Genomic DNA, 26157 nt, shown 5'->3' with positions numbered 1-26157 from the left:
GTTATATTACAGTGTTTAAGTCCAATCATATATTTCAAGTCCGATTCCCCCTAGATATGAATAAATGCACACCAAATCTTTATTTAATTTAAAGAAATTAAAAAATGTTATGCTCTCGCGGGCCACATAAAATAACATGGAGGGCCACATTTGGCCCCCGGGCCCCCGGTTTGACACATGTGACCTATAACATGCAACATCAAAAAGCATGAAATGTACGGTGGAGGAAATAAGTATTTCATCTTTTTGCTGGTTTGCCCACTTAAAAACAAACGGACAACAATTCATTGAGGGAAATAAGTATTTGAACTCTCGAGGGAAGACTTACTTTGTGGCAAAACCGTTATTAGCAGCACAGAGGTCAAAGGTTATGTCCAGGTTTCTGCACATTTCAGGAGAAATTTTGGCCCACTCTTCTTTGCAAACAACTTCTAAAACATTAAAATGTGGTGGCTGTTGCTTCGCAACTCTGACCTTAAGACTCTCTCCATAGGGTTTCTGTAGGATTAAGGTCCAGAGACTGGCTGTGCCACTCCATGACCTTGAGCTGCTTCTTCTTTAGCCGTTCCTTGGTTGTCTTGGGTGTTTGTGATGGGTCATTGTCCTGTTGGTGGACCCACCCACGACCCACTTGAAGTCCTCTGGTGGAGGGCTTCACTCAGGATTTGACGGTACACAGCTCCACCCATTCTCCCATCCACAGGGTGAAGTTGCACTGTGTAGAAAAACACTCCCAAAGTATAATATTTCCACCTCCATGATTGACAATGGGGAGGGTGTTCTTGGGGTCATGGGCAGCATTTCTCCTCCTCCAAACATGACGGGTTGTGTTGATGCCAAAGAGCTGGTCGTTTGGTCTCATCTGACCACGGCTCCTTTCTCCCAATCACTCTCTAAATCATGAAGGTGTGCATTGGCAAACTTCAGGTGGGCCTGCATGTGCCTACTTTAGCTGGGCTAATTTGCAAGTTCTGAAAAGTAGCATTAGTACGGTACTACCAACGGTTTTATTTGTGACTGTGGTTCCAGCTGTTTTGAGATCATCAACTAACTACTGTCATGGTGTTTTAGGCCAGTTTCTCACTGTTCTAATGATCATGGAAACCCCCACCAGGTCAGATCTGGTTTGGAGCCCCAGACCTTAAGGTGGATTGATTGTGTCCCCTCACCCTCCAGATTCTTGCTGATGGTTTTGTAGTCCATTCTGGTCTTGTTGAGGTCTACAATCTTCTCCCATAAATCCATTTAAAGCTCTTTAGTTTCATGTTGGAGAGTTTGGAGTCTGACTGATGGACTGATTCTGTGGACAGGTGTCTTTATACAGGTGATTAGTTCAAACAGGTTGATTAAGAGACTGTGAACCAGAACTATTAATGGTTACTTGGGGATCACAAACTTCATTCCATCAATGAAATTCAAATATATAGTGTACCTCCTAATTTTCTTTGTGATTTTATATCTCTCCACTGTTCCAATAAACCTTCCATTAGGATGACAGACTGTCAATTTCTTTCTAGGTGAGCAAACCCACAAAATCAGCAAGGGATCAGATACTTATTTCCTCCACTGTCCATCTGTGCAGAATGAACAACGAATAGACTTTTTTTGTTTTTGTTTAGCAGGAAGAGATTTTCTGTTGGAATTTAATTTACTGAGACCGTTTACAATCCTTAACTATCTGTGTACCAAAGTGTGTGTTCCTGTTCCAGAGGCAGCAGTTGTAAGGCACGACAAAGGCAGGAGCACTGAGTGAACGAGGAGCAGCATACAAACAAAGGTAGTCCTTAATAGAGAGTTTTATGATCTCCAGACCTGCTGAAATGGTGTTGTGCGTGTGCAGCGGCTCTTATCGGCTCTGTGGCAGCGGGGCAGGGGGAGAGTGAGAGCTTCCACACTCGCGATCAGTAAAAATGGTCTGATTCATTTTCCGCATGAGAGGGTCTCACAGGGGCGGCATCAGACCAGCCAGTCCACACAGATTTATGGACCATTAAAGCAGCAGGCCTCCTGACCACGATGCCACTACAGCTGGCAGCTAAGACACACTGCACCCTCACTCATGCCTGGCCACTGCTCTCCATCACAGGCTGGCGTATTCATTGTCCATCCCTTCATCAGCACCACTTTTTCAGCCCAGCGTGAATTGCTCTCTTACTGCTCCAATCTGCTTCATTCTTTTTGTTTTTATAAGTCCCCAACTTTCCCGCAATTGACCTGTTTTCTGCATCTTTCATGTCACCAAAAGGACGACATCCTTCATTAACTTCGACAGATGTAGCGATTCCTTTTGAACGATCCGATTCGCTGACCTAAAATGGATCCAGGACACCTTTAGCCAAAAATGTAGCCAGTAGGACTCGGAAATAAACACCTGGGTACTGAACAGTGCAGGTGAGATTTTCCAGATTCCTCGTATATCTTGAGATAATCAAGCGTAAATTACATATGTGTACAAACAAACATGTTAACAAGAATTGAGGGCAAATCAGTTCACGTTTTAGTTTCCTAAAGGTCAGCCCACTGTTGTTTTTTTTTACTACATCAAAATAATACAAATCATTAGAACATTCTAGCACGTGTTTGGTCACATGTCTTTGCTAAAGTCAAAGTGTTTCCACACATTGGACTGATCATTCTTTGCTGCCATCACATGTGTTTTTCTGCTGTGATAGCACTTTTTTACGTTATAGTAAAATAGAGCTACTGTGCCTCAATCCAAATGAAATATTACCAAATCAGTTGTATTTGATTTATTTCACTTTGAAACAATTTTAGCGGTTGATCCAGGCAGAGAGATCTGGTTGGATTGTAGAAATACAAATCGATTAAGTCATAATTAACTGTTATATCCCTATGAACTGTAGATGCAAAGTGTTGTAGATATGTCAAAGTGCTCCCATGAAAACATCTTGTGGTGCTCTCTGTTTTGCAGTTTTCTGATCAGATTAGTAGCACCACGAACAACCAAACATGAGGGCTCTGTCTTTTTAAAGCAACCTCAATCAGCTGTTTCCGTGGTGATTAATGCATCTTTTCCTCCTCGCTCCCATTTGCCAGCTTTTCAACTTCATCATCCCTAGGTGTGATACTGGAATGAAAAGTGGGGCAGAATCTATGCTGCTTGTGGCCCTAAGAATAGCTCAGTGCGTAATAAAATGATGCAATAGGAACCTGAGCTAAAGCTCCGAAACATGAATGAATGGATTGATGAATAACGTTTGTTTTTTTTAATCAATTTGCCCTGTTGAGCAAAAGGACCCTGCACAGACGGAATCCATGCACAGTCAAAAAGCCAACCACAATCAATCACATTGGTAATTTTGACATAAAAAACACCACACGCCTAGCCTGTTTGTCCGGTTAAAGGAAGGGGGAAGAGCAACGTGCGCATTGACATTGACGCAGAAGTATTTAAAGCACTGCAGCATGGCAGGTACTTGGGTTTCAAAGAAAACAGAGAGGCTATTAGATCAGTTGAGAGGGCCGCTCGTGTGCACCCATGAAATGGAGTGGCTGGGATGTGTGGATGGGTAGCACCATCATGTGAAAGTTACAGTTTGGTGTGGAATCAGTCGGCCGAGCAGGAAAGCTCCAGACATCCAGCCAAGGAGGCAAGACCCACCGAACAGGTTTCTCCAGCCACAAGTTCACTTGAAGAAGCACGTTACTACTCTAAATTAAAGTGTTTTGAAGTTACCCCTTTCACTCAGCCGTGAATTTTTATTTCAGAAGTTGAGTAAATCACTTTTCCTTTTCTGCATGGCTGAGGAAAACCCATTTTGTGTCTGTAGTGTGTCCAAGGGTCTTGAATTGTGGCTCAGTCTAGGAGGGGCCCAGCTGAGGGTCCACTATCGTCCTGAGGCTGGGTGTGGTGACACATGCCTTCTCTCCGCCCCGAGGTGTTTGTGCACCCTTGTCCTGAATACGCGCGAGCGTGCTTGTGGGACCTGTCCTGTCCGGCTTCAACTACCCAAACACCCCAGTAAACATTCGTGCACACATTTACTTCTGTTTTTAACAAATCTAATTTAATAATTAGAAATACAAGTAAAAAAAAACACCTTGCGTCCTGTAGCTCGTTCCATAAAACTGAAAGAACACCGCACAGTGCAGAATTGGATGGCGTGCGCGTTCACGGCAGCCCCGGCGCTGCGGCAGTTGCCAGGGGAGATAGGAGGGGAGGGGTTTTGATTGGCTGAAGTGGAGCTGTTGCCATGACGACGCGGAGGGGTTTGGTAGCGTTGCCGTGCGCTGTGTGATCTGCGCGCTGCGTGTATGGAGGAAGCAGCTGCTGATCTGATCTCTGACATTGTGAGACAGACATCTGAATAAACGGCGCGCGGACGTGTCTTTAATCACCGGGACACGTCTTGAATGATTGTAAGTATCTAACTTTTATTTATTTGGTTGTCTTTTTTTGTTTTTTGGTAATGAATTTCGTTTTGAACGCGTCGGGCAGGAAGCTGGCAGCGCTCGGAAGAAGCTAAAAGTAAAATTGGTCAAGTGACTTTGCTTAGAGAGGAGCCAGCATGGCAGAACGAGCGACAGCATGTGGTCAGCTAGCTTATGTTAATGTGACTTTTCTGTGTCACACACCGAAAGTTACCCGGAGCCTTTGACGGAGCCTCAAAAAATATATGCATTTATTTCGACACACGGCTACCACATTTATTCAGAATAAAATTCTGTTTATGCTAAAGCTAGCGGTCTGACTCGCCGCGCGCCTGCTAAAGCTACTCTGTCGTCACGGTAAACTATGTCAGAGCTGAGAACCAAACTCACCTAAGGGTTAAGAAGACTCATAACTAACCAAGTATAGGTTCTGTCTCAACGAGTATCGGGAAATACGCAAGACTCTGCGTCATCATGGGAAACTTTGTAGTCTTTGTTGTGCTACTCTTGTGGTTGCTTGTGAGGCAAACAAAAATCCATTTAGTTTTTATTATAAAAGTCCTCTTTTTTTTAGCACTCTTTGTTTTCACTTTTTAAAATATATCATTAAATGAACAGGTTGATTGTTCCGTGTTAGACGGATTCCCCCTTTAAACCTCCCAATAAATGATAGAATATTTTCTGGTATTTATAGACGGAAACAGAGGTTAGGAGGTGCGCTGTGGAGCTAAGCACATGCTGGAATGGATTATCACAAGATTGTCCCAGATACTGTGCTCTAAAAACAATGTCAGAGTGTAGGAAAAAAAAAATCTGTCTGCTTCTGTTGACTATGCTGAATCAGTGTTCATATGTTGGATTGTGAGTATGAATCTGTATTTTATAGGTCAGTTCTTAAGCAATTGAGATATTTTTTACCAGTTGAATTATGGGTAATATGCTGATCCCATCAGAATTTGGGTTGAAAATGATTGCTGGTTTGGTTTGAGCTATTATTATCTAAGGTTTGTCTTTTTTAGAGCAGATTTTAGGTTTTGGTTTTGGAGATGAAGTTGTTGTTTTTAACTCACCCCACCCCCTCCTTCCAGTCTGCCAATCAAATCAATGGATTGGTTGAGTAAATTAAGGTCTGCCATCGCTGCGGTCATCTGATCTCGCCAAAGATTGGTGGCTAAAGGACAGAAATGTGTTGCCACACTGCACATTCAACCAGTTTTCTTTATGTTTAACACACAAAAAATAATCCATCTATGGTTGTTTCTTGCGAGACTTGTTTACCAATGTGAAAACATGTGATCAATACGCCAAACCCAAGCAAACGTCTTTAGCCATTATTGGATTTTTCATTTTGTTTTTCTTATGTTTAAACATGACTTTCCAGCTACGAATATGAATGAAGTGATCTCAACAGAATTCTCCCTCTTGCGGGTGGCAGTTGTTGATGCCTCGGTTGATAAATGGAGGGCTAAAGAGCCAGGAGTTGAAGAGTCAAAGAGTCTGACAGTTTTAGCCTGACAATATTTTATCGGTAACATTTCCATGGTAGGTGAAGACATCTGGTTGTGTGTTAGCATGTAGCTTCTCAGAGCCACATTTGAATGAGTGCACACCAGCATCCAAAGTGCAAATGTGTTTGCTTCCTAGAATAGACAAGGGTATGGTAACTACTGACTTCACAGCTATAAATAAGACTTGCTGTAACCCAGTAAAGAGGTTGTGATGTGAAATGGCTTTTATCCCCACAGTGATGTAAAGCACATTTATTGGTTGAAGAAAAGTTTTTACCTGTTGGTTTGGAGACTCCAAACAAAAGCTGTGATACTTCTTGTTTTGAGGTTGTTTCCTAACTCAGACATACGGTTCAGTTTTTCACACTTTGTGGTCACCATGCTTTGCATTTATAAGGATCTCTGACTGAGAACGTTATGCAGATTTTTAAACAGAAATATATGTCCAGAAAATTGGTTGCTGCACGGTGCACAGATGAGATTTTTGTTTTGCAATCAGGATGGAAAATGTCAGAATGTTGACCAATTTGTTTTTTAATTCACTGCCTCAATATTCAAATTTTAACTGCACCACAATGGTTCTTGATCACGCAATTGGAGTATCAGAAACTGGCAATGAAGAGTCATTCTGGTCAGATCCATCTCAAGGTCTGCACATTCATTTTATGATTTTTATAAAGTCATAAAAGTGATTTTTCAGGAGTCACTATAATGTTCCACTGTACTGTAATGATGACAGCTGTATTGGATATGGAAGTGTGAAAATACTATTGAAGATTGACATGTCTGCACCGTCCTGAATTACTGGTAGAAAAACATCTCAGTAGGGAAGTGTTTAATCATGTTACTGTGACCCTCTGTCCTGCAAGAGTGGCACACCATCAGCAGTTTGAAATGGTCTCTCTGTGTTATCAGTCTTATCGCAGAGCTGTGTACTCTGACCCAGAGCAAACGAAAGGCTGAAATCTCCTGGTAGATGTATGACTGACTGGAACATGGACTTCACCACAAAAGCTGATCCGTGAGACTCATAGCTTCAAAGTTTGTCTCAACAAAACCTTAAAATGTACTGTTCTTTAAAACACCCCAAATACCAGTTTGTGGTTAACAGTTTTATTTGTTGGATTTTAAAAAGCCCTAAAATTATATTAATGTTGGCAGCAGGGATCTAAATTAACACTTGCTAGCCCACCAAAGTAGAAATAATAAAAAAAAAACGCACTCGCCCAAGTGGCAATAAAGATCATCTTTAAAAAATGCTTCAGGTCGTCTAGCAGGTTTGAGCGCTAACATCACATTTTCCATGATGGTTTCACTTGACGTTTCATCCTTTTGCGTACTGATGTTGGCGTACTTTGGTAAAAGTGCACCAAAATGGTGCTATGGTTTAACGTTAGGAAGACAGACAAGCTAACGAAGTAAACGACTTATATGACCAGGATGAATAAGGAAGTGATACAAGGGAAAAGAGGACGTTTAGTTCAAAACAGCTTTGTGGTTGCATATGGCTGTTTTTTTCAACCAAGAAAACAACATCGTTCACTGAAAGGACTGTTGAATTTATGCAAAAAAACAAAACAAAAAACAACATATTCACATTTAGCTAGGAAATTCTAAAAGACAAAACCAGGAGATTCTCTGTGACAATAAACACTAAGAGACAAAAGGAACTGAAACTGCTCTGAAACTCACGAGTCTGATGAGAACTCTCGAGATATAGGATTGTGTTGGATAAACGAGAAATTAAGATAAATTACATTTTAAGGCAGTTGATATTTTACATCAGCAAGTTCTGTTTCAAGTCTAAAATTAAATGTCTAATATTTTAACACTAAACAGTTTCTCTTTATTGCAATAAGATATATATTTTTTAATCTGAATGATTTGAAATAACCGTTGAAATGAGGACTTGCATGTTTTTACTCAAAGCCTGAGTGTGCTGGAGGCTTTTGTAATCTACCAGCCATGTGGCTGGTAATCAAAAAAGTTTACTGGTTGTCAAAATAAGGAAGTTCCGGCTTTGCTGAAGTAACCAGTTTTTGTGGCCTTCTGGTAGTACTTCACTTTAATAAAAAAAAAAAAAAGTGATTTATATGGACCAGAAAAGTTGGTTTCATGAGACCTAAGTAGGATTTCAAGGTAAACAGTCCTTTTTTTTACCTGAGTTTCTAATTCTTGAGCTTCACGTTTCTCTGTTGCCCATCAGGCAGGTGTTTGCTGGATGATTCTTTTTTTGAATATCCTGATAGACCCGGTGTGATCGTTACAGCAGGGACATCCCCTGAAGTCTGCAGACATTTCTGCTCCGTAATGAGCACGAAAGGCAGCTCTGAATTTGAGTTGCAAATGCACAGCAGCCTCTGATGAGATGCCCTGTTTCCCTTTCTCTGGTTGTATTTTTGTGTTTCTGTGTTGATGTTGCCTCAATGGAAGCAACAGTTTCCTTGATTGGAGGAAAGGAAAAGGCGAGCAGGGCTGCGTCCTGTGACACAATGGGTCTTTGTCTCGTCCCTGTTGGCTGGATTAACAGGATTTATTTAATTAATTTCATGATATAAAACAAACAGAAAAGCTTGTGTTCAAACAATCACCTAGAATGAAGAAACGCTACAATACAGCAGCAAGTTGGTGTAGTTCTTAGCCCTGCCTCTTAGATTCACCTTTGAAACTTGCACCACTGCAGAACAGTGAAGCATTTCATTTTACCCCTTCAAAAGTTAGATTAGAGGAGAAAATTAACATTTTATTATTGGAAAAGACAGATGTTGGGTTAGTATGCGAGAATTGGACCGAGTGAGAGTGAGACGTCACCCACTTCCTTCTGGCTTCAACCATATGAACTCAATTCTGCCGCCATTTTTTTTTTTTGCGTCATCATGTTGGAGCAACGTCAGTAAGGAATGATTATTACGAGCCGGTCTGAGTCAGCATTTCTATGGCAACCACTCTCGCCCATCAAGATTGAGCTTGTCGGAAGTCTACACCCCTACCACTTGAAAGCCGGTTACAAGAAATCTGTCAATGAAACATTTTAAACGTTTGATGTGAGAGCAGATACTTGGTCGAGGCGTCTGATTGGCCAGTTTATAACTTGAATAACTTGCACTACAGACAAAAATATCATGAAAAATAAAGAGAATGATCAAGAACACGTTTAAAAAAAGGTAGCAGAGCAAGAATGGTTATTCTGACATATATATATTGACTGAGTCAGTGGGATGTTGACTTCTTGGAGCCACTGGGTACTTCCTGTTGGAGCTGTTGACTGTATATAGGAAGAGATGGAATGACCCCTCCTCCTTCGCATTCCAAACAGGAAGTGCCTGCTGGCTCCTGATTGGAGTGCGCAAAATTTTTTTTGAGGTGGGGGACCATTCTGTGTGGAGTTTGCGTGTTCTCCCCGTGCATGCGTGGGTTTTTCTCCGGGGACTACGGCTGCCTCCCACCATCCAAACACATGCTTCATAGGTTAATTGGTGTCTCTAAACTGTCCATAGGTGTGAATGCAAGTGTGTTTGGGGTGTGTGATTTGTGGCCTTGTGACAGACTGGCGACCTGTCCAGGATGTCCCCTGTCTGCGCTCACGCGTGGCCTGGATAGGCTCCAGCAGCCCCGTGACCCCGAAAGGGACATAAACGGGTTTGGAAGATGAATGAATGAATGAATTGTTGAGGGAATCAGATGCCTCAATAAAAGTAGGTGGTCTCATGTTAAAATGTTCGATTGACAGATTTTATGTAGCCCTCTTTCAAGTGTAAGGGGTGTGGACTTCCAAAAAGCTCCCTCCTGATTAGAGAGAGTGGTTGCCATAGAAACGATGACTCAGATTGACTTGGGGCAAGCATTGTTTACTGACGACGTCTGGCTCCAACATGGTGGAGTCTATTTTTGTAAAAAAAAAAAATGGCAACTGAACTGACTTCATTTTACTGGAGCTGGAAGTAAATCTTTTTCTGAGTGATGTCACACTTGTTCAGCTTCTCAGATAGAGTCAGTGTTCATTTTTAATCTTGAATAAATATTTCTACCTACGGTTTCAGCTCTTTTTCCTTATTTGCCTTATATTTGCTTTGCTTAGAGACAGGCTGATTTGTGATCTGCTAACAGGAGGATGCAGGAATGGAGATCTGTTGAACCGATGTAGCACAAAAGAAAAACAGTCATTAGATTACAAAGTGGTATAGATATTTTAACTCCATTGTAAAATTCTATCACAGTTACTATGGTTGTGAGCACACAACATCTCCAAAAAAGTTTAATATTTATGTTTACTTCTGTTCTATGCACATTCATCATGTCCTGTGTGCCTTTTTTACAGACTGTAAGTGCAGCTGTGCAAAATACATTTTTTTCAATGGAGGAAATTATCTGTTAGCTTTGAGCTCAAGAGAATTGGTAACCCGTTGACTTTAACCTTCAGTTAGTAAAATAATACTGAGAGCTTCATTTTGCCAATGACCGGTCAAAGCAATCTGCATCTTTTTGTTTGTCTCGATCCGGGATAATTAACGAGAGTTTGGTGGTTGCATTAGGGTGATGAAGCGGCTACCATTCAGCTGCAACCATGAACATTAGTAAATATGGATCTGAGTATTGCAATGAGTCCTCATTTCTTTGAAATCCAACACTCTAACACTTCAAGCTAAAAAAAAAAAAAACGTTTCTAACTATAAATGATAGATATAAACATTTTGGCTAATCTTCAGGTATTCCTCAATAGTGAGTTTGGATTCAATTTACTTTGGATTAATTTGCTTTTTTTCATTCTTTACCTCTTTTAAGTTTATTTTAAAGTTTCCTCCTGGTGCGTTCTTTACTTATTTACTACTTTTTTCATTTTTTCATTTAAGAAACCATCCACATCATTGATGTCGTTACCTGTGAGCCTTGACATGAATAACAGCAATGACTCACTTTCAAGTGATGTGCTCTTCTAGTTTCAAACGTAAAAATTAAGGTATTGCTTTCAGTCAGGCCCTGTTTATGTGTCTTTATCAGTTCAGATCAATAAAAGAAGAAAATGCAGCCAAAGACGTAGTGGTCCAAAAACCTTCAAACCGCTGTGACTGAGGCACATGAATATACACGCACAAACTCACCTTCTTAGGTGTTTCAATACTTTAACAAATGTGGAAGGTAATCTCAAACCTGAACCTTCTCAGGGAACATTCCTTTGAGGGCTTACGGTCAAATCTAGCTGGACTTTAGGACGCGTTCAACATGCAAAGCCCTTAGATGTTTGTTGTTTACAGGCAGTTGAGGCTGTTGTGTACTATCTCGGTAAACGTTGGTACCCTGAATTTAAAGACGCACTCAAAGAGATAAGGTTTCAGTTTTGGTTGGGGGGCTGGCGTGTACTTTGGAAGGCCTTGCCTCTGTTTGCACTTTAAGTGTTGTCTTGTGTGTTTTGAAGTTGCTGAATAAGGGTAATGCCACCGAGGTGGGTGAACAGAAGCAGTTCTTGTAATCTAAGCTACTTATTTGTGGAATTTGCATCTCTGCGTCAGTAAAAAAGTCTACTGTTTTGGTGCAAACTGGGCTGGATTCTCTTTGAAGGGTCTGAAGTTGTTTTCTGAAAATGAACTTCCTCAACAGGCAGGAGGTGTTTCCTTCCCTCCCAGTCCCCTGTTTGAAACAGCCAGTCGAATACTGAGCACTTTGGAAACATGACTAGACCATAAACAACTGCTCCTTTGTACGAGCTGAGTGTGGGGCCAGTTGTAATGCGGTGTGAGAGCATTTTCATTTGCTTTCACCTCGTGCACTGAGTAAACTGTTTACATATAGCAAAGAGTTTTACTTGAAAATCCACTATTCTGGCTTTTTAATTTTTTTTCTTACTAACTTTTACCTGAATGGATACTTAGTGGTATCTAATTGCATAATTTGAACCACGTGTGAAGTAAAAGCTTGGGGTCAGTCAGCTGCTTTCCTCTGAAACAGTCTATTCCACTGTATTCCTTCCTGCCTTTGTCTCATTCACTTTAATAGAGCTCCAACCAGACTGGGTAGTCATCTAAATATCAGTTAGGGTGTCAAATAACAACCGTCACCACAAGGGCTTGTGACACACCTTTGTGTAACTGGTTTGTGTCAACTGATTGTGTGAATTTTGTGTGAGGAGGGCGTGGTGTGTGTACACAGCCTCCATGTTGTTTTATCCCGAATATTTGGTGATCTGAACATGTGGATTGCAGAATGAAAAGGGGTTTTCTTTTTTCTCTTTGGAGCGGTTCTTCATGACGGCCGGGTGCTCCGTGACATTCGGCTGGACGGCTGCCGTTCCCACTGCTCTTTGTCAGACAGGTTTTTTGGAGTACAGCAGCAGACTGCTGGCCTCAGCATTTTCCGCCTGTATTGATCCCCCCCCCCCCCCCACACACACACATTAGCTCTGTCTTCATGCACAGACATGAGCACAATAGCTTCCCTTACAACATCGGCTGCTGTGGCAACTGAATCCTGATCATGAGATTGACTCCAGGAAAACGAATACAAGCAAAAAAAAAAAAAAAAAAAAAACTGCCATCATCTCAACTCCTGGATTTGTCTCTTGCATTTACCTCCATGTGTCTTTGTGTATATCTGAATAGGTAAGTGCTTAACAGCATAAAGGAGCTGTTTGAAATGGGGGGGAATGTGCGGCAGCACCTGCCGTTCGGCCGTCTGTTTGCACATGAATATGATGAGGCGGGCGTGCGGGACTATTTTAACTTGTAGATGAGGCATCAGGTCAGCACCATTGCATTTTCAAGGATGAGCAGCAGTCAACAGGCCAGTTTGCCTTATTACACACCCCCCCCCCCCCCCCCAACTCACTAGTGCCCTATTATTATTTTTTCTCAGGCGCCTCCCTGTGATGTGTTCTTAGATATGACTGGCATTGTGAAAAAAGGCAGAAGTGATGGACCAGATGTAGTCCTGGTAAAAGATCTCCCTGATCCCCCTGACAACTGGAGCCCCACCCCTTCATGTTTAGTATTGTCCAGAAGCCCCAAATGTCCTCAGTAGATCCAAAAATGACTTAATTCAATAGTATGCAGTGGTTGGAACGGGAGATATTCAAGAATTTGGCATTACTGGTAGTGGGGAGGATATTTGCCGTGATGATGCACAGATTTCTCATTTATCCGGATTAAAATGATATTAAAAAATCTAAATTCTTAAAGGTTCTAAGGCTTCATGGGTCTAGCAAAGATGTTAAAGCAAACTTTGGTTAAATATCATCTCTGAGCCGTAAAACTTAGTTTACAGGCCAGGGTTCGTGGCCTGTCGAAGTAGGAAGGATAATCATTATGGAGGGTTTACAGCTGACTCTCCAGAACAGTTGTCCACACCTTTCAATTAAACGGCTGGCTGGAATCACATCCATGTTCAGCCACACCTGTGCAGATCTGTGTTTAGCTGTGACATCACTGTTTGTCATCAGAAAACAGCATTCTCTGTTGGCTAGGTCAGATAAACATTAGGGATGCTACGATGCACTTTTTTTCACCATTCGGTTCAAACTTTACCTGTTTGATGCTTGAAACGGTGACTTAATGGTATGCAGTCAGGATACAACGATCCGCTTTCCCCACAGTTCAGTTCACTGTTGTAACATACGATTGGGTTTTAAACCCAGAATTGTGGCGTCCATAATAAATATAATCTACTCAATAGGCTTATTTATTTTGTTTGCACATACAGCTCTGGTGCTTTTCATTAAGTTGGTTTATCTGAAACGGATGAACAATGTCACTTTAAAGACTCCTTATTGCTTATAAACGGTTAATTAGATCTGAATCCGATTCACAGCTTCCACAACTAAATGATTTCCAATTAAGCAACTGTAAATTTTAATCTTTTCTAGAGATTACTTCTTGTTAAAGAACCAGACAACACAAAATATGTCAAACATTTTGAGCATTGGTTGTAAGACCCCATATATTTTATGGAGGCAGCTGATTGGTCAATTTATGACTTGAATAACTTGTACTACAAACCTAATATTATTTTTAAACATTCGGATTATAAAGAACGAAAAAGGTAGCAGAGTAAGATTAGTTATACTGACAAATATAAATAAAAGACTATGGGATTTTGGGTTCTTGGGGCCAGCGGAGACTTCCTGTTAGGAACCCCAGGGGGGAGGAGTCATTGAGTCCAGTTGTCATAATATACAGTTGATGGTTTTTGCTAAAACCTATTTAAGAAAGTTCTTTAGAGGAAAATCTAATTTTAAATCATGTTTTCAATTTGAAGATTATTTCATCTTTGATGAAATAATTCTTTGTTTTAATCCCTCGTAGATTTAAATGTCTTTTTCAATAAAATATTCCTGCCCACTGTGGAAAACTATAGACTGTACTCTGTACTCCTGTAAATGAAATCAGGGAGTGAACCTGTCATGTCAGAGCTTATATGTGTTCTTGGCTTTAGCAGAGATGTTTCTTTTTTTTTTTACATAAATGGGCAGTCCTCGTGTTGCCTAACAAATCTGATTGCTCCACTTTGCTGAGAGCTGTGATTCATCTTAGACGGTGGATAACTTGCTCAGCCCACCACCACCACCCAGCCACTCTGTGTCTTTGTCTCTCTGAATTGTCTGCTTACATTTTTCTCTGTTTAGCTTTGTCTTTTCACAAATTAATCTAATCCGCTGCCTTTTCTTATGTTTGAGCTGTCTTTCCCTTTGCCGTCAGCAGGGAAAGCTCATTCACTTACTTCCTAAATGTTGCTTGGAAACAGCATTTTTTTTTTCTTTTTCTAATTCGGTGAAGATAAGTCTCTCATACGCAGGGCGGGTTTTTCCTGTTCCTCTCTCTGACGTGCTATGGCAGATTTACCTCCAAAACGGTTCAAACCACCCTCGACTTTGACCCAGTTCCCATAATAGAGTTGAAATAGACGTGCCTTTCTGCCACACGAGACACCTTTACCTCTCCCACCTTCACTCAGACCTCCTCCGAGCCGAGACATCTGCCGTTCGGGACGCCGCTACGGCAGGAGCGTTCCCTTACAGGGGGCGCTTCTCTCTGTCAGCCGCCATGGGTTACTTATTTTTTCATACTGACTCTTCTTTGTAGGATTTCTGATTGTAATTGAAAGGACAGCCTGGTTGCCATGGTGACGCCCAGGACATAAAGCTTGTTGTGAGCTGAGACAAAGTGTGAGCTCTTTATTCCGCTGATCTTTCAAAGCAGGATGCAAAACCCCTGCTTGTTTATGTTCTAGAGAGTTTGTCAGGTTTTATATTTTTAGATGAGAAATGATCTGTTCTGTTAAAAAATGTACGTGAAAGCAAATACTCTCTGGATAATTGATTTTAAGCTAAAGAGAAAGCTCTGAATTACCCAAAATAATGTCAGTTGGGAGGATTTTCTATCTGATTTTATCAAAATGAAATAAAATTGCTGTTCATTACTGTTCAAATCAAGTTTAAAACATAATTTTCTTTTTAAATAGTGTTTTGTACTTATCTATTATGACACTTGTTATGCTAAAACCTATCAAACTGATAATAGTAATATTTTTATTTGTAAACACTATTATTTGACCATTTTCCATATCAAAATTTGAATTCTGGTTTGTGTTGACATTGTTTCAATTTTATTTATATAGTTCAACATCTTCACACCAGTAATTGTACAAAACATCAAATCAGTTATAAAAAGTTAATAGCTGATTGCTAAACTAAACTAAACAGACTGAGCTAAAGTGTATTTTTTTTACATGAACTGGAAAGAATGGGGGTTTTTGTTCACTCAGGATTAAGTTTTGTGCTGATATGTGACGTGTACAAGTCAACGCACGAACGTTACACACATTTAGCCTCTTTCATTGGGGGTTAGCAGCTTATGATGTGAAATTTAGAAAGCGTTAGAATCCACACAACTCCCACCAGACACTCTCTCTTGATTCAAACAGGTTTTTATATGTTTGGTAAAGTGCTTCTGCTGCTATAACCCAAACCCAAAACATCATCAACAGGCAAAAAACTGCCTCAAGTCTGCATGGACCCAAAGGAAATGAATGAATGACCCCTTCCCCCCAAATGATGACATCATAGTGGGAGACGCCGTTAAAAAAAATGAATGGGGCTCAAACATGATTTCAAAACATGGGGTTTAGTCTAAGATATCCAGGGGAGATTTTACAATTTTTATGAGATGGCAGCAGGGCCCAAAGCTTGGTGGCCATTTTGAGGCAACGTGTGACGTTTGGTAATTTTTCACGTTTTCGCACAATATGGGAAAACATTTGTTCAAGCGATCTTCACTAAATTCTACACACACACACACTGCCAGCTAAAGTCTACGACCGTAGACGTCTGAAGATTTCTTGACCTTTGACCTCAGAAAGAAAAAAAAAATCCCCTTTAGTACCTTCTACAAATTTAAAGTCCTCAAAGAGATTTTGATCTATCGCCTCCTAACTCCTCAAAAATAATTGGGAAGCTACTTCTGAAAAATGATTGGTTTTAAAATGTTTAGATTCTTTACGGCATTGGCGTGTGAGCTTGCAAAAATGGCGTTCCACTGTTTATGGAACATTTTTCACTGGAATATTGTGAAAACTTCATACATGAATCCTTGGTTCAAGCTAAGCAAAACGAACATATGAGGAATGTGGGCGTGGTCAACACAAAGAAAGTCTACTTCAAAAAGCTGCTTTAAGCCTGCTTTAGAATGAGTTTTTACAATGATTTATAACAGGAAGTGGAGTTGTATGTGCTCCTCCTACATGTGTGTTTTTTTACTGTTTAAGTTACCATGTTGATTCACAGGTGGTGTTAATCTAAAGTGTTCTTGTTAAAGTAATAAGTGTACTTGAGGGGAATTCGTTCATGCCGGCGTATTGAGTTTCTTTGTGCTGTTAAATGGCTGATATCTCCTGGGGTTGAAGCCTCTTTATACTACTTAATCTGACATGGAATAAATTGAGACTTGATCCTCGCCGAATGCAGATCAGCCTTTAAGGGCCATCGGCGGCCTAAGACGCTGGCTTTCCACTCATTCCTGCAGAGGCTGGACTCTCTCGTGCTCATTTCCACATAACGAGCTGCTGGGTCTTGACTGTAGTGTGGTGGCAGCTTAGAAGTGGATTCTTAAGTCAGTTTAGTTGCTCTTGAGGATCTCCTCAAAGGTTCTTGATTCGAGTCAAGAGGAGGGACAGTTTAAGGCCAAGCCGGGGGGGGGGGCTATGACAAGAGGAGAAGCCTTTAAGATCAACTTTTTCCTTGGAGGGCAAGACTTGGTGAGGTGAAAATGTATTAGGGCCAACCAATCATCGTTTAAAAACATTAAATGCAAATTAACTATTTATTGAAGATTATTGTGACACTTTTTATTCCTTGTCATAGAACGAAATTGAATATCTAAATACATTGGAACATCTGTCTGGAAAAGAAAAATACATTAAATCTGGTTCTCATAAAGTGGTAAATTTCATTAAATGCTCTCAATAGATTTCTAAATGTAAATCATGCAAATGAACAAATAAATCCGTGTACGTCATGATTTTCCTCGTCCAAGCTGCCATTTGGCTCCAAACTCTACAGCTGGATGACTCCAATATTGCCTGCCAGTTTTTGTTGGCCTGCTAATGTTAGGTTGGTTTTTGAGAGGGGCTGTAAGCTAGCGGTAGTGCATGTAAACAAAGGAATGATGGGAAATGAAAACCGGCTCACTTCACGCCAACAGTCACAACGCAAAGACGAATTTCTGCAGAAACTATGTCAACGACACAGGTTTTTAAAAATATTGCCTATAGACTGTATATTTATGATTAAAAGATGACTGTGAACACTTTGAAAATAGATCACAAGACGACTGGAGTGGGACTTTGAGGCTCTTCACTCACGTTCGTGTCATCGTCAGCTCCTCCCAAAAATAATTAGCAACTGAGTGGGGTCTGTTTTGTGTTTTTGCTGCAGGCTAATGAAAAATATTTAAAGTCCACTCCTTTTCCCCATGTGTCTCATTACCACAACGTGACCAGTGGCACCTCCCACTGTCAACTTTCTCTTTTTATGATTTACTGTCCACATTTTAGAAAAGTGTCACAGACGGGTCCTGCAACAGTCTTGCCGCAGGTTTACAATGGCTAATAATGGAATTTAGCCAATCAAAATCAAGAAATTGTACACAACGTTGTTAGAAAGTATTATTGATTTTATGACAGGAGCCTGCAGGCCGGTGGAAATCTGAATGCAGGTCCACCGCTTTAAGAGAACCGTTTCTTTAGTGTTAGTTAACTTTAGTGTTGCTAACTCTATCTTTTCTCTCTCTGCAGACCTCTTTGAATTAATGGGTCCAATCACTGGGATGTCACCAGATAAAAAAACGGAGATTCCGGGTATGCAAGATGAGCGGACAGGACTCAGAGGTGGCTGTGGCGTGGGAACGCTGCCCGAGGCCGAATGTGCCTCCAGTCCGCTGGCAACAAGTGTGGATCGAGCTGGCGGGACGGAGGACGAAGAGCTAACCAACCTCAACTGGCTCCACGAGAACTTACTGCAGAACTTTACACTGGGGGGCCCTGAGGCTCAGCCGAGTGGCAGCCCTCTCTTTGACATAGAAGGAGACTACGGGTCGAGCCAGGGCCCGTCGTCGTCCTCCTCATCTTCGTCACACGGCAGAGGCAGGGAGAGGGACTCGCTGAAGTCGAAACCCCCTTTCTCGTTCTCCCTGCTCATCTACATGGCCATCGAGCAGTCTCCCAGCAAATCCCTGCCCGTGAAAGAAATCTACGGCTGGATCCTCGAGCACTTCCCCTATTTCTCCAACGCCCCCACCGGCTGGAAAAACTCTGTTCGTCACAACTTGTCTCTCAACAAATGCTTCCGCAAGGTCGACAGGAGTTTGGGAAAGGTAGGTCAGCAAGAGGGCGGATCGTTTTCACGCACTTCCTGTTCATTTTGGGGGTAGGAAATGTGCACCGGTGGGCCAAAGGCTTGGGTCCCGGATTGAAGCAGTGCTGCAAGCGCCTCTGACTTTGCGGCGATAAAAGTGGAATCCAGTCAAGGTTACAGATGTTCTTGTGAGGGAAAAAGCAAACACAGCAAACTACAAACAAAGGACATTATCTCCTGAAGCTCTTTAAGGTAGAGCAGCTGTGTCACCCTGGGGGGAGCATCACTGAGTTGAACTTGACCGCAGGAAGAGCACAAAGTTTACTTTAAGAGCAGAAAACCAGCAATTTGTCTACTGTCAGATGCGCCCCCTCATAAAAACGAATGAAATCAGAGTATTCTCCTGTTGCAAAAAGCTTAAAGCACAATCAGGTAATGATAGGAAACACGCTGTGATTTGTTCATTTACTGGCTGGTGGTGATGCTAAATTTACAAACACGTCAACGGGGGTTTGGCTCGGCGGAAACAGCTCATTCACTCCGATCGGCGTGAGAGCACGGCTCCATTCGGCACCTGCCGAAGTGGAGCTGGTTTCCCACCTTGGGAGGGGACGGTTGTTAGGACTCGGAGCAGCAGCGGCGGCGGCGGCAGCGGTGGCGGCAGCCTGCTCAGCATGCAGGTGCACAGCTTGAGCCCTTCGTCTGCTGAGACACCAGCACTAGTTTCACATGACACTGGCTGGTGGTTTCCGTTGCCATGGAGACATTTCCTTCTTCCTGCATCAGAGCTGGTTGGTAATATGAGTCAAGGTTATTCTCCTCCCTCCCTGCTTCGCTCTGCTCTCCCATACACCACCAGCAGATAAAGAGCCACACACTCCTCCTCCCATCACATATTTGTTGTTAAAGCAAAGCTGTCAAACTGTGTGAAGGCTGCTTAAGGATTGATTGTTTTTGTGCTGTTTCTGGAGTTGTATAGCCAGTCTGCAGGTACTACTGTTTGGGCAAAATAGGAGGAAGTTTTTTTGGAAACTTGATTTTGTTCCCTTTTAACAAAATGTGATATTTAAATGTTTATTACTGCTGACGTATGTCTGTCAGAATAAACAAACATGACATCTAGTTGTTATCAGTCAAATAATACATTGGTTTACTAACTTGATTCCCACGTTTCTTAGAATTTGGATTTATTGTTTAACTCTAATGAAGGCATTACCAATAAATGAGGTGTGACACATTCATCACTGGCGTGGAAATGCAGGTTGCAGAGTGGTTCCGCTTCAGCGATGCACGGAGGACCCTGCCGTGCACGAACACTGATATATACGTTTTAGATGCAACGTGAAGCCAAGTGTCTTACAAGTTTGGGTTGTGAGGTCTGACCGAGCCTGCTCTGTCCTGCAGTCCAACGGGAAAGGTTCCCTGTGGTGTGTCGACCCCGAGTACCGCCCAAACTTAATCCAAGCTCTCAAGAAGCAGCACTTCCCAGCCGCATCTGCCTTCTGCACGCCGCCCGCCTCCCCACCCAGGTAACCTGCCATCATCTGTTTTTTAATTTTGGGGGGGGGCGACACTGATATTTAGCGTTAGTTGGCAGATTTTACTAACCTCTGACAAAACTTTCCCTCCCTTTTTATTTTTTTTAACATTTCTTCAATAAAATTTGACTCCACGTGTTTTGTTTACATTCTGCAGTGCCTCTTCACCCCCCCGCCATCTCATTCTACAAGGCTGCTCATTCAAAGGTGAGACGCCAGCGACGTGACCTGCGTTTGTGGCCGTAAACGGGGGGCCTCCCAGCAGAAGTGCATTTTTTTTCCAAGCTTGTGTCTGTGCAGTATTTTGATTATGTTGCCGTTGCACATTTCAGCCCCCGAAACATTCAGCATCGTTTTGTCCTTCAACTCTTGGTTTGATTTGTTTCTTTCAAGTCATCGATGCCTCATGCAGACCATAACATGAAGGGCTTTCATTCGGCGTTTCAGCCCCCACCCCTTCCCTTTCTTGCCTCCTGGATTTGTAACCTTGACGACAAGCAGAGGTTCTGCTGGTGCTCAGTGTTGAGCACTCAGTCTCACTGTAATCATTAATAATTTAGAGCTTCAGAAGTGAGCTACGAGGCTTTCAGACACTTTGTCAGGTCTGAAAAGATCAGATGCACTCTCACCACAAGTGGCTTGAATTTATCCTCTGCTCTGTTTCGGTAAAACCCTCCGCAAAGCCGCTGTGTTCAGGAAGCATCCGCTGGGTCACCTTGTGCCTATTTCCAAAACGACTGAAGGAATCCAGCCCATGCGCTTCAGTCCTAGCAGAGATGCCATTCTAGCATATTTCAGTGTCTTAGGACTGACCATCATGCATGTTCTCTCCTCTTCCAGAGTCTGACATTGATGCTGCCACTGCCATGATGCTCTTAAACTCTGCCCCTGGGCACCACGTTGACCCATGTAAGAGAACCCACTTGCAGGCAGACTGTCACCCACTCTTTTAGCTCTCTGTCTCCTGCCTTTGACATGCCACCCAATCATTGCTTGATTTTTCTTTTTTCAGTTTGTGTGCTTTTGTGTGTCATTTTATGTGTCAGGACAGAATCTGCTGCTTGTTTTGGAGACGATAAGAGTCACTTCTCTCGCTGAGACTGTGTGGTGTTCCCCCACCAGTATTTAATTCTGCTTTCTTCTGCATTCAACCGGCTATTTCTAGACCAGACTTTGGTTGTAGACACTGACTGTATGCGAGAACTGGACCGAGTGAGTGTGACGTCACTCACAGAAAACCATTTACTCTCCTGAAAAGGACTGTCCAGTGCCCTGGATATCACGCAAAGTTTTGTTGACAGAGTTTTGTTTTCATTCTATAACACTGCACTTATTGTGCTTTGAAGGTTTGAACTTTGAGAGTTTGAACAAGAGAGAAAAATTTGCCTGAAAAGTGTATAAAGTGTGTAGTGAGGAGTTTTACAGCCTTAAATGTCTGTAATCCTACCGATAGATTTTACCCATCGGTTATTCATGGAACGCATCCCCCATGATAAACTACTCGGTGCACTAATTCAGGCATTGGTCATTTTTTTCAGGGTGTTTTAATCTACAGATCTAGTGTCCTGGTGAATGTCTGTGAAAAACTAGTGTGCATCGATGCTCACTATATTAGAGAATATAGACCACAATGCATTGCGCTGGAACGGTCAAATTGTATTTCTCTCTTGTAATCAAATCAAACTTTATTTATAATGCACTTTAACTATAAAGGTACAACACAAAGTGCTTTACATTAAAAAAAGAAATCATGTAAAACAAGCACGAAAATTTAAATAAAGCCCCTACTCCGTATACTTACACACAACCCCTCCTACCCCTTTCACACCTCCCACCCCCTAACTGATGGGGACAGACAATGAGAAATGGGCTCATCATCCAGGTTTTCATTGTCCGAACACAGTGGGTTCGCAGTCTTCCTTAAATGTTCATATTTACTACGTTTACTTTTGCAAATGGGTTTAGAAATGTGTCCAAATGACGTTAAAATCCAGGGCTTTGAATAGTCCCGCACCCGATCATCTGGAGGGCCGGTGTCCTGTTTGGCTCCTTATTGGCTAAACACACCTGATCCAGGTAATCAAGAGCAGGTGAGGCAGGATTTTCTGAAAAACCAGCAGGAGGTTGGCCCTCGAGGCCTGAAGTTTAGTTGGGGAGTAGGGAGGGAATTCGGACATAGCCAGTCATTGGTTTAAAACCCATCAATCAAACGTGCTGAATGTTAGACGTTGAAATATTAGGATTAGCCAAGAACGTGAGATTTTGGCTTCTTGGAGCACTTCCTGTTTGAAATGCCAGGGTGGAGGGTTCACTCAGTCCAGTTCCCATGTACAGTCAATGGTTGTAGACAAAACTAAGTAGTGTTTTGTAAGGTCTGTAAGGACAGTCGAACTGCTAGATTCTTTTTTTATCAGTAGGATTTCTTAGCTGTAAATTAGCCAGATGTTGAATTTATGAGAAATCTATAAAGCAAACCTTCTCTTCGTTATGCATACTTATTAGTCTTTGCTTGCTTTAGGTAATTCTGACAGTCCGTTGGACCTCTCCCGGCCAGACTCGGTCTTGGTGAGCAGCGATCCAAAGCAGGACCACAACTACAGCAGCGCCGCCCTGCAGCGCTGCTCCTCCCGTTCTTCCTCATCCTCTTTTTCCTCCATGGACGAAGGTGGCTGCGACCGCAGGCAGTCTTGCCGCGCCGGCAGCGAGGGTTTCCATAGTGACGAGGACTCCGACCTCTGGGACGAGAGAGGCCCCCACCAGACTTCTCGACGTCCTCCCGCCATCAAGTGGCCCATTAGCAAGAAGGCGCGTCGCGAAGTGAAGCCAGAGTTGGATGAGGAGCTGAAAGAAGCGGCGGGCTCCTTGCTGCACTTGGCTGGTATACGCAGCAGCATGGAGGGCTCAAAACACACTGTCAAGAGCACTAAACTAAACCGGAAATAAGGTTATTTTTTTGCCCCTAAGACTCCGGACCCTGTGAGCCCTCACCTCTGACCCCTACCGCGTGTCCCGGTGTGCCTCCTTCTCCTTACCTGATTGTTCATTGGCCATTTTGAGCCTTTTTCTTTTTGTTTGGGAGCTTCTCTGTCCAACAAAACAAATGGCAATAGCATCGTCACACAGGAGAACAAAGCCATATAGAGTAACTCTGGGGACGGGGTGGGTGTTCGGGCCACGGAGAACCATCAAGATACCCATCCAAAAGGATCTGCCCGTTCTGGTCCGATAAGAAGAAGATTTCTCTTAAAGACAAAATGGGATAAAAAGCTGAAAGGTTTTCAACTCACAACGTTGCATGCTTCCTCCTCAAACCTGTATCCTCTTCCAAGTGAATCTATTTATGAAGCGAATGAATGCATGTTTGTAATAGACAAGATCTAACCTCCTGGTGTTATCAGTTTCTCCTCTTTGTGCTTCATTTGATAAAAAAAAAGAAGGAAAAAAAAAAGACGCCACTATTTCAAAAGGAGCTCCAGCTCTGTACCCTCCTCTAGAAAGAGATGCAATAATTCATCCACAACCTTAACTTGTTGTCATTATTTCATGAGAATGCTAGTTAAACTTCACAGTTAGGAGAATGAATGGAGTATTAGTATCATCTCGTAATGCGATACACTTATTACACAGGAGCTGTGGCTCTGTTTCAGGATTAACAAGATATGGGAATAGTATTACTCTGCCACTGCCAAATTTCATTGCACAGTTAGTTTTCTATGTTTTGCCCATTTTTATGCAAACATGTTGTCTTTTTTTTCCGCTCAAAGCCACTTCTCATTCTGCCAAACCCCTTTTTTTGTTGTGCAAACTCTGAGCGTACATTCACGTGTTTGGTGCCAGCCTATGCAAAGTGAACATCTGCCGCGCGTTGTCATAGGTTTCCCTTGTTGTTTTTTTGTGTGTGTGCGTTTATCTTTTGACGACTCCAGCCTAATCCTGAAATGTAGAGGAATAGATGGGCACAAATATGTTTTACTCTTTTTTTTTAAAGAAATGTGGATCCACAGAGCCCGGTGAACATGTGATAGCAGTGAGGCTCCTTGATGCTTGAGGAATTCAAAAATAATGGAGGATCTTGTTTTTCAAATTTTGGCTTGTTTTGTGATCTACTTAGGAAATGACAGATAGTCTGTTGTTGGTTCAACCTGTGGCCAAACTGACGCACAACCTTAAAGGATTGTTGTTGTGGTGATGAGATAGTCAAAGCAAATTAGAGCTACGCGAGAAGCAGAGGACACGCACTGACCCAAATTCTAGCCAGCACCGTTTCACTGCCACTCTTCCGCTTGAACAAAATAAGGAAGCACGCGTTTTCCTCTCAAGCCGGGAAATAGTGTTACGTCGCCGACTGTGTGCAGTTCCCTGACAGGAAGTTGTGAGCCGCTTGTGCACACACCACAACCGCCGCGTGAACTTTAAGACGCTGGGAGCCTGGACGGTCCCGGTATCGCTTCGACTGTCAGTGCCAAACACTTCGGCCGCGGTCGCTGTGGCTCCTGCTGCTGACACGCCCGGTTTGGTGAAAAAAGGAAATGGGAGAAAGAGCGCAGGCAGCGCGGCGACCAAAGCAACCTTTAGGTGGAAACGGCGTCGCTTTAGAGCGGGAATTGTGAAAAAGGATGTTCTCAGCGCTGATGCTGGCATACACTGGTTTTATTTTTGCTGTGAAAACAAGAACAAAATGTTCGTCATCACTTTATTTATGCCTTTAATTTATGGGATTTATGCTCTATCAAACACTGGTCATGTGAAACAAATGGTCAGGCACCTTTATTTTTCTCTACCCTGTGAATTCTTTTATTGACTTTTCTTCATCTATACTTTTTTTTTTTTTTTGTATTTTGCCAATGTTTTTCTTTGTAAGTACCCCCTGTTCCCCAAACATGACATGACTGCCAGCTTCTCTTAATGTTTTGGTTTCTCTTGTTCATCAAACTGGTTAGAAAAGAGATTTTCTTCCTCGTGGTCAGAAGCAGATGGTTTTTTTTTTCTCCTTCCGTCTGAGGCTTTTAATCGTTTTGTTTCATGTCTAAATCATGTTCAGGTGTTTAGTCTGAAACTTCAGATCAGCTGTTGCTCATCACAGGTTCTGACTGCCACTCACAGCTTCCGAGTATTGTTTGGGGGGGGGGGGGGGGTGAGTTCGCCGTAAACTGGACGTTACCACATTTGAGCAAAAAGCTGCAGAAGAAACCGCGGAAAGACTGGTAAAGGAACTCGCTCTTTCTGCAGCGTTTGACAGAGTACCATTGGTATCAAAGTGACAGATGTGTGGACGATCTACCTAAACGTTTTGTGGTGCCATGACTTGCACAAATTATAAAAAAGAAAAAAAGAAATTCCTGCCTGCTTCATCGCTCAACAGCTGTTTTTTGGATATTAATTGTGTGATTATGTTGCAGATCCCTATGGGTGTAATAATTCCTGCATTTGACAAAGCTGCCAACCCAGTATCAGTTTGTCTGTTGTCTGCCATGTTCATTGGACTGACACACCTTTTTGGTTTTTGTATCCTAACCTCTGTTGATAAAATGTTTATAAGATTTATTTTCGCCAAAGATATGCAATTGCATTATATATGGTATTACAAAAATATTAATAAATATCCTGTTCTTGTTATTTCTTTCTCTTTTCTTGTCTCAGACTTTTGCAAGTGCCTTCGCTTCTCGTCGGCAGACCACTATAGCTTTATGTTTGATCAATGTTGCCGTCTGCTGTGAAGGTCACAAGATCATCTTTCTTTCCGTTAGAGGTCAGGAGCGTTCGGGTTTCACATAATCCGTGCCTCGGCTGGCCGGTATTTCCCATCGGTTTCTCTGTGTTTTGACTGCGAGCGGCCGCTCTGCCTCACTCTTCCTTTTCTTCCAGCTTGTTTTGAAAGCGGCGA

At 42.3% G+C, this 26157-nt stretch overlaps 1 protein-coding gene across 2 annotated transcripts; it reads left to right on the top strand.

The window, feature by feature from the left end:
- Positions 1–4200: 4200 nt before the first annotated feature.
- On the top strand, positions 4201–25889 carry foxn2a (forkhead box N2a). 2 transcript variants are annotated; one of them, XM_023963154.2, is made up of 6 exons: positions 4201–4380; positions 18177–18754; positions 20140–20264; positions 20431–20480; positions 21114–21182; positions 22792–25889. In XM_023963154.2, the coding sequence occupies exons 2-6, from the start codon at positions 18191–18193 to the stop codon at positions 23214–23216; spliced, it is 1233 nt and encodes a 410-aa protein (XP_023818922.1). In that variant the 5' UTR covers positions 4201–4380; positions 18177–18190; the 3' UTR covers positions 23217–25889. The 2 variants fall into 2 exon arrangements, with proteins under 2 accessions (XP_023818922.1, XP_023818923.1); XM_023963155.2 differs by lacking the exon at positions 21114–21182 and having other exon boundaries at positions 4203–4380.
- The last annotated feature ends 268 nt before the right edge of the window (positions 25890–26157 follow it).

This window comes from Oryzias latipes, chromosome 15 (assembly GCF_053564925.1).
Source record: "Oryzias latipes strain Hd-rR chromosome 15, Olatipes_Hd-rR_3.1".
Lineage (NCBI taxonomy): Eukaryota > Metazoa > Chordata > Actinopteri > Beloniformes > Adrianichthyidae > Oryzias > Oryzias latipes.
The sequence above is the reverse complement of the archived record's forward strand: the minus strand, read 5'-3'. Positions and strand labels throughout refer to the sequence as shown.